At 37.3% G+C, this 14,038-nt stretch overlaps 1 protein-coding gene across 2 annotated transcripts in view; it reads left to right on the top strand.

The window, feature by feature from the left end:
- The window catches only part of crybg1a (crystallin beta-gamma domain containing 1a), a 359,825-nt gene that overhangs the window by 252,450 nt on the left and 93,337 nt on the right, over positions 1 to 14,038 (top strand). For both annotated transcript variants that reach the window (XM_051925340.1, XM_051925341.1), the window contains one exon: positions 4,566 to 9,684. In XM_051925340.1, coding sequence (XP_051781300.1) covers positions 4,566 to 9,684 — 5,119 coding nt within the window. The remainder of the gene's footprint in view (positions 1 to 4,565; positions 9,685 to 14,038) is intronic.

Here is a 14,038-nt window from a genome sequence, read left to right as displayed (position 1 = left end):
TAATTACCTACAAAATCTACTTAAGTACAGTAACAAAAGTAAATTAAATTCTGTACTTTCCACCACTGTTAATTAGACAAGTCAAAGAATTAAATTTATGTTAGTAATGTACCGGAATTTATGTCTTAGTAATGTAATGTACCGGAATACAAAGGATTTCAATTTGAATTCACTGTATGCATAGATAAACCATGTGCACCAACACCAACTCTTGGCTGGCTATTTTCTAGTGTTGATCAGCGAATTTCACGAAAGCATTATTCTCAGTGAATTTGTTGCATTTGCGTTTAGTCGGTTTGGAAGAACTTTTTTTTTGCGTCCCATAATGCTTTGCGAGGCCAGCGTGACATCCCCCAGAGCTGTAATAACCAAAATTGGATGGGGCCGCCCTCCTGGGTATATAATGCTGATCATTTGCATTACAGGCTGATTATGAAGCTTGCACATTTCTCGCTATTGGAGCTATACGCTCATGGAGGCACGGTCGCGTGGTGGTTGGCAATATGAAGAGCACACAATTGCACTCATAGCATCACTACTCTACTGGCTGACACACTGCAGATTTTAACACAGGGGAAACTGTATTATCAGAGAAAACTCATGCAGATATAAACAGAACATGCAGACTTCATGGAAACCAAAGGTGTTAAGGCAGCTGGTGAACTACTATAGCATTAGTATTCATTCCAGTTTTTTTACATTTTCCATAAAAACAAATGCTATGAAATGTAAAGACATAAAGGCACATTAATACTGTATATAGTAGATGAACTCAATTTCAGGAGCTTAAAAGATAAGTAAATAATGCAGGTTCTCAAATTTTATTTTTATGAAACATATACAGTGGAACCTCGGTTCACGACCGTAATTCATTCCAAAACTCTGGTTGTAAACCGATTTGGTCGTGAACCGAAGCAATTTCCCCCATAGGATTGTATGTAAATACAATTAATCCGTTCCAGACCGTACGAACTGTATGTAAATATATATTTTTTTTAATTTTTAAGCACAAATATAGTTAATTATACCATACAATGCACAGCGTAATAGTAAACTAAATGTAAAAACATTGAATAACACTGAGAAAACCTTGAACAACAGGGAAAACTAACACTGCAATAGTTCGCGCTATAGTGCTAGGAACCGCTCACTAAAAACACATTTTTTTAATGAGTTTTAAGCACAGGGGAAAAAATGAACATTTGAAAAATCCATAATTTAATAAACCACCAAGAAAAGTAACATTGCAACAATGCAGGCTACGAACCGATCACTGTAAACAACTGAAAACAAAAACAAGCCTTCTCTGCCTTATGCGTCCCTCCCTCCCTCCCTCCCTCTCTCTGTTGCAAGCCTGGAGCGCCTGTGTGTGTGTGTGTGTCTCTCTAGCGCGCTCCTGTGTGTGTGCGCGCCTCTCTCTCCCACTGCCTGTGTGTGTGCGCATCTGTCTCTCTCTGGTGCTGCCTGTGTGTGTGCGCGGCTCTCTCTCTGCCTGTGTGTGTGTGCGGCTCTATCTCTCTCTCGCTGCCTGTGCGTGTGTGCGCGGCTCTCTCTCGCGCGCTGCCTGTGTGTGTGTGCGGCTCTCTCTCGCGCGCTGCCTGTGTGTGTGTGTGCGCAGCTCTCTCTCACGCTGCCTGTGTGTGTGCACGGCTCTGTCGCGCTGCCTGTGTGTGTGTCTCGCGCTCTCTCTCTCTCGCTCTCTCTTGCTCGCTGCACAGGAAATGCACAGGGAGAGACTGAACATGTACAAACCGAAAGGGAACCTGGCTTGTTCATATACGAGTGTGTGGTCGTGAACCGAGGCAAAAATTTGGCGAACTTTTTGGTCGTAAACCGATTTGTACGTGTACTGAGACGTTCGTGAACCGAGGTTCCACTGTACAGTAATTGTCGCCAAATGTGCAGGTCGTTCTTTGAGTTCCATGTCAGTTTAAGAGAAAGAGGTGCGTGCCCTATGCATGAGTAACTAGCCACATGGAGAATGAAAATAAACCTTGAAAGTGCCTGATGCCAAACCAAGCACAAGAGACTCTAAGAAATAAAGAAAATAACAAAAGATTTATTACTATTTACAAGATGTTTTGTATTTTTGATAGAAGAAAAAGCACAAAGCATCAGCACAGAGAGTTTGGAGAGCCTTCAGTGTGACTTCAAAAAATAGAACGAGCCAGTGGCTTCAGTCATGCCATGCCACTTTGAATTTTCTGCCTTTAAATCTTTTAGGGCTGATTTGTTTTTCCAATACTTAATAATGTTTTTAAGTGCTTATAAATACAAATAACTGTATTTCTGCAACCGAGTAATCTACAGGTTCTATAAATATGAAATATGTAGTTTATGCCTGCAGAAACATCACATTGGCTGAGGTGTCACACGCTGCACTTTCTTTACATGTTTTAAAAATCTATGAAAATTAAATCACTCTCAACGAATATTACTGTCTTATGAGCATGACATTAATGATTCTATTTAATGTGTCTTTCAAAATGAATTGTTTATGAAACCTGTTTGCCACTGCAGGGAAAATTATTTGATCTGCCAAAGCACCTCTTCATTTTCCTCCCGAAATGATCGGTCCATAAAATAATAAGCTCTGTAATATTAAGTTATTATACATTTGTTTTGTCTTGGTAGAGTAATATATATTGCTCTACTTTCCCCTATCGTATTATTAATATGTAGCCTTAGAATGCCTAATCTCACAGACTTACCACTGTTTATAAGGTATTATTGTATATAACTTATCCCCACCTTCCCTTCTATATCTAGAACCTCAGGCAATTAGATGTGGTAAAAAGACAAGCAGAAGTTAAGTTACAGTTTAAACAATGTATTATTGATAATATTCATAAATAATAACAAAATGCAAAGTATATTTGAATATTGGCAACCATACAACCTGATTAAATGGTGATATGTAGTTCAGGTGGCACACAGACTTATAGGTACTTAAATGTCTCTAGTTAAGGCATCATTGGTGCTCAGCTTTCAGCCACATATCTGTTCAAAATGACTGCTGAGCTGTGCTCTTCATTGTGTTGTCTTCATCATCACAGGTTAGCAAGAGAGATGCTTCTTTCAGATGTTGGTTAGTAAGAGAGAGATACTTCTACATCATCACAGGTTAGCAAGAGAGAGATTGTGAGGTTAAGCACGTACATTTATAAATTCTCTGTCCAACCCCTACAGCCAATAGGACATCATGATACTTAAAAGCGTCTGACACAAGCCAATTCCAAACAGCCATACCTCAGACCAATGAGGGAATAGAACATCTTAACACCTGCCCCCAAACCATATGTTAAAGTACACCTTATCCTACTTGCGGGGATAGAAATGACTTTAGCAAAGAAACACTGCCAAACTGGTTTAAGGCACATCCCCCAAATCCTGTCGTAAAATTCAAACAGACCCATTCCTAAGGTTGGGGGGGTAAACACTAAATTACATTGGTTTGCATAAATTATAAATAAAGACATACAAAACATTTATCAAGTTATATGCAGAATCTTACATCACAAAAACATTTTATAATGAGTTTCTTACTGCTGTCTTTGTTTAAATGAACTGTTAACGTGTCATTATATCATTGCAATTTGTGGCCTTTGAACTAGGGTAACACCTAAGTAATAAAAAAGCAGCAAAAAAGTTGTAGCATGACGTGTTTTTTAAAATTTTCTCTACTTGAAAACACATGTTCTGATATAGGTTTCTGTATGTGGCCTGCTTTTTATTCTTTCATTTCTATTGATATATCTAATCTACTAAATTAGATCTAATCTATCTAAAGTGTTTTGCATTCATGTGTCACTTGTTCGTACAAGTTATTCTTGTGAATTGACTTTGCAAAAAACAAATAAATAAATAACATTGCACATCCTGCTATGCGACTATTGCACATGCACACATCGTAATGATGATGTTGAAACGATATATTTTGCAGCCCAAGTATAAGGTGTACTAATAAAAACTTTAGTACATGGATTTTGTTTTTTCTTTCATAGTAGATACAGCATTCAATATACAGTACTTGCAGTAAGAAGAAATATAATTTGAAATTGTGAGGAATTTAAAAAGTCACACTGAGGTGCTGAGAATGTTAAAGAACAAACAAATTATTGATACTACAGCACAAAAAAAACTTGTCAAAGATTTTGCAGTTTTTTTATATGCACTTCTGTGCTGTGTCATGCTTATTTAAGGCACAAAATTGTATGCTATGTGTCATTTTTTTATGTTGATTTTTCCCCTAATTGTATACATCATTTTTATAGAAGAAAAGTTGTGTTTACGTAAAAGCAAAAAAATGTTTTTACTAATTCATGTGGCAACAGACACAGACTTAAATATTAAGAATCCTATATTGTCATCATCGAGTCTAGATCAGGCTGCACTCGTTAACAGGCCTACTCATTTTACTTACGCTTTAGAGTGTGTAGGTAACCTAATAAAACATGGGGAGGATGTGCAAGTACCATAGAGTGAATCAATTCAGGAATCAGTATATTTTACAGTCATTTCTAAGAACAAATTGTAATACTTTGTTCTGTTTTTCATTTTAACAGACAAATAGAACAACAGCATCATCAAGCATCATCATCACAGCCAGATAAGCACAGTAGTGTTGCTGACAGAATCAGCTTATTTGAAAACAAAGTAACCAGCTCACAAAAAATAGATTTTCTTGTCACAAAGAGCATCCCCTGTACTTCAAAACAGTCAAAAAAATTTACAGGTAGAGCAACTTTGAAGATAAACAGTAGTACTGAGAATAATGAGATGGATTCAAAAACGCCTATTGCAAAGGTTCCTGAAACAACTGATTTTTCTGTTTTTGAAGAGAATTGCCAAGAAGCATTTGCTTCACAATCAGAAAAGATAAGTAGTAGACATTTTCAGACGCACAAACAATCCGTATCAGATGTTCAGTTACAATCTATAACCTTAAAATCAACAAAAGATACAAAGATAAGCAGGACACTCGGCAATAGCTCAGAGTCTTCTCAGCATGATGAGACATCTGAATTGAGCTCACCCCAGGATACCACAAATGATGGCTTGAAGAAGAGACCTGAACCAAGGGAAAATGCAGATTGTGGGTTAAAAGAAACAATGGTTCCTACATCTAGCAAAGAAACTAAACACTCTGTAGCCAATGATGAAATTGCTGCATCTCATGTTTCAAAAACTGCTACTTCTAAAGGTCAGTTATCAGCAACACATCAGGGTGTGACTACAGCAAATGAAAGCATGAAACCAAAGAAGACTGAGGATGATGTGATAATAACTTTGAAAAGCAGTGACATGCCGCCATCCTTGCAGCCTGAACAAATAACAGAGTTTGTTTCAGCAATGGAAGGGGCAATTAACCAGTCACAGATGAAAAGTAATAATTCAGAAGAAAATTCTGTTGTTGTGATTCAAGGTTTGGAGGACCCCCTTAACAGGTTGCCAGTAGTGCATAAGGTTCCTGAGGAACAGGTTGATGGAACACCAATACCATCAAATGAACAGACATGTTGGTCTTCCTCTCCGATTTCCACAGCAAAACCGTCAGATGACACTAAAGTACCAAATACAACAGATTTGCCTGGGACTTTGACAACAAATATTGAATTAAAACCAGAAGCAAGTACAATGCATTCTCCATTACCCAATTGTAGAGTGGATAGCTCAACTGAAGAAAAAACAGAACTTACTAAATCGGGAACAACTAAAAAAAAGACCATTAACAAAATTACAAAGGTTACAAGTGAATCACCTAAATCTGGACCAAAACGTGCAGTTAAGGAACCAGTTAATCTTTCACCAACAGGAAGCAAGCTGCCTAGACCAATTGGTAAAGGCATCACTAGGCAAATCTCAAATGATGCAGTAGAAGTCACTGGTGAACAGCAAACTACAATGGAGAATTCAGAAGGCAACATTCACCAACAAAATAGTGAGTCTACTGCATCAGCAGATCAAAACACCACAAAACTTCAAACAGAAAGCACAAAGGCTCTGTGTGAATCACCTACCTCTCCCAGTAAACTGCCTAGGCCCGTTCAGAAGAATATTTTTAGGCAGGTATCAAATGAAGGTTCAGAAAATGTGGCTGAACCATTGGCATCACCTCAAAAGACGGTTCCAGATAAAAAAGGTAACATTTCTTTTCATGGAACAAAAGAAACGGTTGCACCTGCACAACGGAGTCCCACCAGCATTTCACAAACAGATAAAAAGAAGAGCATTGTATCTAAAAAAGAAAGGACCAAAGAGCAACCAGCATTTAATATAAAAAGTGATAAGTCACCATCTGCAGTAAAATGTGCCACTGGAAAACACTTGGAAATAGAGGAAAAAAGCTGTGTTATTTTAATACAACAGGGTTCAGTTAAGGATCATGTAACAGACAATGGAGAAAAAGTGGTATACACTTTAACAAAAACTGACTGTGAACCTGTTAGCCAAGAGCTACCAAAGAGTCCTACCATGGAAAATGAAAACACTGTGATTAAATCATTGATTTGCAGTGCTGCAAAAACAAAATCTGACAATGTGGGACAGCCCGAGCTGACTACAGTCATACAAGTTACTGAGGTGAAAACTGAGATGGAAAGCAACATGTTACAAGACACAAAGTCTATGCAGATGATTGGTGATGCTCTTCCATCAAAAGGGCAACATTCTCTCCAAGAAAATAAATGTGAAAGTAAGAAAGAAAAGGAAATCAGCAAGGTGAACTGTGAACACTCTGAGAGCTACCATGAATGTACAGAAAAGGAACCCAAGAATGTTGCTATTAAGGATGGTGTTAGATCACCTTCTAATTCACGGCCTCAAAAGAAGGAAAGTAACAAAAAGTCAATGAATGTAGTTGCTTTTGTAGAAGAGTGTGATAGTTCTGAAAAGGTCACTGTGTTGCCTTCAAATGCAACTTTACTAGCTGAGGAATGTAGCAATGTATCTTTCAATGGTAAACTTCAGACAGAAACACTAAATGGAAAAGAACCACAACCACAGCACACTGTCATTAAGGATGAAGATATCTTGAATAATTCTTTACAGTGCAATCATGCCAAAATAAATACTGAGAATACAGGTCAATCAGTAACAATTTCAGATGCTGTCTTTAATACTGCTAAAACTGAACTGGGAAAAAAGACATTGCAAGGTGGAAGTTCTAGGCAGATGGAAAGTGCCTCTGTTCCTGCCATAGTTCATCTTACTACCCAAACAGAAGAACTTGAAACAAAGGGAGACAGGGGCATTAGTAGTGTGAAAGATTTGCCACGATTCTGCAATGTCCAAGTAGAGCAGCCATTAGAGAATAATGTCATCCTGCAGGTTGTGGCGTCATCTTTACCTGTACAAATAAGCAAGGAGAAAACGTATGGTGAGTCTGTGAAATCAGAGACTTTTATAGAACAATTACATGAATCTGAAACAGCAAAGGACATTTTGAAGAGCGAGTCCAACTTTGAAAGCAACAAGCTCGGCACAGAACAACCAGAGCATATTAGTGTATACATAACGAGTGAATTAACTTCAGCTGCACATGGGGGTGCTACAGATTTGAAAGGAAAAGTAAACGAAGCAGAATTGCAAAAAAGTGCTACATTTAAAGAGAAAAACTTTGAATTGGAAATGAAAACGCATCACACATTGAAATTAGACCAGTTTGAAAATAAGAGGAACAATGTAGCCAGTATGGTGGAAGATGTTTTTCCCAAAAGTCATATCAGTGCTTCATTAGGACTATCAGACAATAATGAGAAAGAGAGAATAACTGAGTTACCTTCAGATAATCAGTTATGTGCTCAAGAAAGAAAAAATGATTCAGTGGTAGCTGAAATATTATTAGAAGGGAAAAGTAAAGTAGTGGCACAAGAAATGTCATCATTAAAACAGGTCCATATTGAATCACAAACACCGAAAAAACAACAAGAAGCTTTGAGCATTTTGGAGGCAGAGCAGATTATAATCAGTGTAGATTCAGTAGGTAATTTGGCAAATAAAATGTGTCTCAAAAGTGATAACAGTACATTGGAAGAATTATCTGAAGGTAGCAGCCTTCACAGTGTCACTGATTTAACTTCAGATTCACGATTGGGTTCTGAGAACTGTAATATGCCTTTAAATATACAAACTGTTACTGAAAGACTAACTGAAACAAAAAATAGCAATCATGGAACTGCAGCTTCTAATGTATTAGAATCAGGGAAGTTAGAAACAAATACAGTAAAAGACTCTAACTATGCTTCTTCCTTGGGAGGAATATTAAGTAATGACAGTGGCTTATCTTCAGCTACCCCACTAAGTGTGGAGCAAAACAGCAGTAGTTTTAAAAACACAAGCAGTTTCATAGAAAAGCAAAATATAACTGACTTGAAAGGAAAGGTCATGTCCGAACAAGGCGAATTTAATTTAGAAAAGATACAGAATCAGACAGCATCTTCTAAAACTTTGCAAGGCTCAACTCTTCAGAAGCTACAGAAACCAGTTGAAGAAACTAATAAAATCAATATGCATTCTTCAAATAAAGGTATACAAAGTGGGCAGTATTCTGAAAAATCTGAAAATTTCACTATGAAAAATGATAAACTCAAAAATCTACATTCAGTAAAAGGCACAATAGAACAGCCAGAAAATGTAAATGCAGTCCATAATGTTACAGGAACAAAACGTCCCTTCCCATCTGAGACTCTGAGGCAGGGTGGTAATATATTTGACAGCAGCAATACACCTTCAGGGTGGTTAGATCTGGAACATAAATTTGTGGAAAAAAAGCACACTAAAGCTAACAAGTTAGGTAGTTTTGAAACTGAGGACAGTGACAATATATTAGACAAATCTGATGATTTTGAAGAATTTCTGAAAAACATCAAAAACTGTGGAAGCCCGTTTTCCATTCCCCAAAAGCAAAGATGTTTGAGACCAACAGCACCCCCACCATTTGCATTGCCATCTATAAAAGAAGACCGGTTTGAAAAAGTATTTGATCCTAATAGCTTTACTTTTGGCTTAGGAAAAACAGAACCAAAGGAGCCACCTCCAACAACTTTGTTTAAGATGCAAAGTGCAGAGATGAAAAGCAAACTTCTGCCAAAACGTGTAACAGCAGAACAGAGTGTGCTGTTTAAGTCACTACAGCCATCAGGCAAAAATTCGGATGCTCAGGATATAAGCAGTACAACATCCGATGGGATTTCTGCTGCTGGCAATAAAATATCTCGTCTTGAGAAAAGCTCTGTTCTTTCAAGTCTGACGAATCATAAAGCAGTGCCACAGAAAAATTCTTTTACAAAAAATACATCTATTCAGAGCAGCATATCTTCCACCTCTGAAGGTCAGGCTGCATGTATTCTTAATGGCGCAAATAAAGTGTCTGAAAGCATGCAAGAAGCCATCCAAAACTCAGTTTTTAGTGATGTTCTTGGCACAGGTGATTTAGAACTATCAAGACAAGCATTTTCTGAAGTTAAACTCCCAGAATATATGCAGAAATATGTTGATCCAAACACTTCAGATACAAACTTTTTTTCACAAAGTACCTTTCAGATGCCTCAGTATCCTAACATGAGTACTGATTTGGGAATTAACAGTGGTGTTGATACTAGCAAGGAATTCTCGGTATTCAGCAAACCTGGCCAGCTAAATACCACTCCATCATTTTCAGGAAGCTCACTATCACACTTTCAAGTAAGTGCAAATCTTTCATAATTTATTTATCTTGTATTATATTTTCTTTTATAATAATATATTCACTTTCATTATATTTCAGTTTTACCTTTAAGATGGTGCAGGTAAATTAGCACAATATTTCTAAAATGAACTCAAATAAAATTATGTACTGATAGTTATGAGTAAGTTAACATCTGTATTATCTTCAGTATCAAGAATGCTGAGGGTGAGATGATTCTGAAGTTTGCTGATGCAACAGAAATAAATGGTTGTGTGTGACAGTATTTTATGAAGTAGAAAGACAAGATGGTGACATTTGAATTATGATAGACTGCTGAGGAGGAAGGCTGATCAGGATATACTGAAAAATGTGAAGGTGATGCCAGGAGAAGTTTTTTTTTTTGTCAGCATCACTTCCTTATAGAAGATCTTTTAGTCAGAGGCAGACTAAGTACAGTATGTAACAAGGATGTAGGTTTGGAAGCTGAAGGAGGAGAATGTGAGTTTGTTGAAACGTTCATAGCAAAAGCAAATTTTGTTTCAGAAGGTTCAGTCATGAATGATAAGTGAGAAGTGATGTGGAGTGTCTGATTTAAAATGGCAGAAGTCTGAAATTGAACAAAGGGACTGCACAGAACAAAGGTAATGTGGTACTGGAATGTTGATGTAGACATAGCAAATCCATGAAAAGAGGAGACACTATAAGGAGTGGCAGAACACAGATGCAGAAAGTGAGTGATCTTTGAGGAAAGAAAGTGAAAAGCCAGAAAGGCAGTTGTAAGTTTGAAAGAAGCCAAGAGAAGGGAATAGATAGATAGATAGATAGATAGATAGATAGATAGATAGATAGATAGATAGATAGATAGATAGATAGATAGATAGATAGATAGATAGATACTTTATTAATCCCAATGGGAAATTCATAAACTCCAGCAGCACCTTACTGATACAAAAAACAATATTAAATTAAAGATTGATAATAATACAGGTTAAAAACAGACAATAACTGTATATAATGTTAACGTTTAACCCCCCAACGGGGGTGTAATTGAAGAGTCGCATAGTTTTGGGGAGGAACGATCTTCTCAGTCTGTCAGTGGAGCAGGACAGAATATGTACAGTAAATGAGCTGCAGATGAGAAAAAAAAGGATTGTATTCAGGATCATAGAAGGAGGTGGCCAAAGAAAGACAGTATATAGTATGTATGAACTGCATGAAAAATTCTGAAGAGAACATCATGATTGATGGTAATGGGTTTGAGGATACTTGGTAGAAGTTTCTGAATGAGGAGGTAATGGAATGAGGTCATAGGATATTAATGTTCATTGTTACAAAATGAAAGCTACTTTCAAAAATGGAGAATGAAAATGTGCTGAAAGGATGGTAAAGCAGTGGCCCCAAGAACATTATCTGATATACTGAAAGCGGCTGGAGTTACTGGAGTTGAATGGTTAACAGGCCAGTGCTACAAGATTGTGTGTGATGGGAGGATTCATGAAGATGAGAAAAGATGTGTGCTTTTTCATGTATATAAACGAAAGGATGAACCATCGAAATGAGGATTGTATCGTGCAGTCAGGCTTTAAAAAAATCAATGAAGGAACTTTAAAAAGTCCTAAATTAAAGACTCAGAGATCAAATAAAAGGTAGCGAAATGCAGTTAGGTTTCATACCAGGAAAGGGAAAAACATACACAATCTTTGTTGTTGGGTAAATACAAGAAAGCATCAGATGAAAGGAAAGAAGCTGCGTTATGCATCTGTAGATTTAACAGGTTGACATGAGAGGCACAGAGAGAGTTAGGTGGCAGTGAATGGCTAAAATCTGCAGTGATGTCAAAGTATGAAGAAGCACTCAGAACAGCAGATGGGGATACAGAGATTTGTGAGGTGAAGGGGGGCTGCACCAGGAATTATTTCTGTCGCTGCTTTTAGTGATGGTTATCAAGATGGTGACCAGGAAAGTGCATAAATATACACCCGTGATCTTGTATTGTTGTCGAAAAGCTAAATAGAAATGTAAGGGAGATGCTGAAATGAAGTTTTGAAACTGTACCTCATTCTCATATCTAAAGGCGTCTCTCTGGCATTGAAAGAGAAAACTTTATGAAAGCTATTTGAGGAGTAGTATCCTCAATGAGAATGACATATAGCCATGCAATGTTACTGTCTGTTGTACCTGCATTTTTATCACTGTTTAATATTGTTTTTTGTCAATATGCTGCTGCTGGAGTATGTGAATTTCCCCTTGGGATTAATCAATCGATCGATCGATCAATCTATCTATCGATCTATCGATCTATCAATCTATCTATCTTTTTTAAACTCCTTCAAATTTCCTATAAAGCACATTGAACCAAGCTGTAAAGCATTGCATGTAATACACAGATTCTTGCATAGTGCTTTAATGTGAGAAATTGTATGCAAAAGAATTCCACAGTGTCTCTTTAACACTAAAATCCCTGAAGCCTACAAAATTATTTGTAATGCTGGGCCACCTTAAATACCCTCACACCTCCTCATTAGGGCCTTTGTTTTGCAAATGTGTCAGTCAGCAGTGGCAGCAGGCGGCCTGCTCACCCATCCCTCATTGAGGCAGCTGAAATTGGACACACAATTCTCATAGCTGTAGTTTGTGTATCTAGGATTTAGGAGCTAGGGTAGGGGATGCTCGCCCAAAGGCAAATGCTTGGGCACACTGATTTCATAAATAAAATCTTATTTAAAGATATATACCCCTTTACTATTAGATGTATAAAATACCTTTTAAAACAATCTAGGAGTTAGGTGTCTGGAATTGTATAGGGTAAATAAAAAAAAGAATACATACATTACATGTGTGTTCCGTGTCTACAATGATCTGTGTAAATGTAGGATGACAGGAAATGCGAGGCAAGAAATGTTGAACATATAACTAAAACAGAATTTTTTTTCATGTTATAGTATAAGAACCAATCTTTGAAAGTTTCATTTGACACATTTGTGTTTGCAAAACAAAGGCTCTGATAAGAGGTGTGAGGGAATTTAAGGTGGCCCGGCATTACAAATATTTTTGTAGGCTCCAGGGATTCTAGTGTTATGTAATATTAGCACAAAAACTATGCATCAGGCACTTCATGACATGTGTTTCCATGGCCTTGCAGCTACACACAAGCCTAAGACCATCATGCGCAATGCCTAGTGTTACCTGGAGTAGTGTAAAGCATGCCACCGTTGAACTCAACCTTGCAGCATGATTATGCTCCTATGCACAAAGCCAGGTCCATAAAGACATGGTTTAATACTGTAAGTTTGTTGTGGAGTTTGTTGTTCAGGTCCAGCAGCCTGCACAGATCCCTGACCTCAACTCATGTGAATACATTTGGGATTAATAGGAATGCAACCTGCGAGCCATCATCCAGTGTCAGTAGCTGACCTCACCAATACAGTTTTGGCTGAATGGGCACAAATTGCCACAGACACACTCCAAAATTTTGTAGAAAATGTTTTGCTCATGTCGGTGTGTGATCTGATGTCCACATACATTTAGCCATATTTTGTATTTCATATTTCTCAAGGCATTTTAAAAGGAAATTCAATCTTAACAGTTTGTAAATTAAACAAATACCCAACTATTAGGCATACTATGAAACATGGAACATTTGATCATTTTCATTGTTTAATATTTAAATACAGCAATGTGTAAAATACTAATGTGACTTTAATCCCAATTCAAGAATGTTAGAATTAAAACGTGTATGTATGTATGTATGTATGTGTGTGTGTGTGTGTGTGTGTGCGTGTGTGTGTGTGTGTGTATATATATATATATATATATATATATCTCTATACTAATAAAAGGCAAAGCCCTCACTGACTGACTGACTGACTCACTCACTCACTCACTCACTCATCACTAATTCTCCAACTTCCCATGTAGGTAGAAAGCTGAAATTTGGCAGGCTCATTCCTTACAGCTTACTTACAAAAGTTAGGCAGGTTTCATTTCGAAATTCTACACGTAATGGTCATAACTGGAACTTGTTTTTTGTCCATATATTCTAATGGAGGAGGCGGAGTCACGTATCGTGTCATCACGCCTCCTACGTAATCATGTGAACTGAAAACAAGGAAGAGATTTACAGCACGAGTCAAACGCGGGAACGAAGGTAAATGACGTTAATTGTTGAGTGTCTTTTAATACTGTGTAAGCATACATATTAACACGTGCAATTAAACGTGTGCATTTACGGGGTGATTTCTCAGGCTTAAAAGCTCGCCTTTTATCAAACGCAGGAACAAAGGTAAATGACGTTAATTGTTGAGTGTCTTTTAATACTGTGTAAGCATACATATTAACACATGTGCAATTAAACGTGTGCATTTACGGGGT

Source organism: Erpetoichthys calabaricus, chromosome 3, assembly GCF_900747795.2.
Source record: "Erpetoichthys calabaricus chromosome 3, fErpCal1.3, whole genome shotgun sequence".
Classification (NCBI taxonomy): Eukaryota; Metazoa; Chordata; class Cladistia; order Polypteriformes; family Polypteridae; genus Erpetoichthys; species Erpetoichthys calabaricus.
The sequence above is the reverse complement of the archived record's forward strand: the minus strand, read 5'-3'. Positions and strand labels throughout refer to the sequence as shown.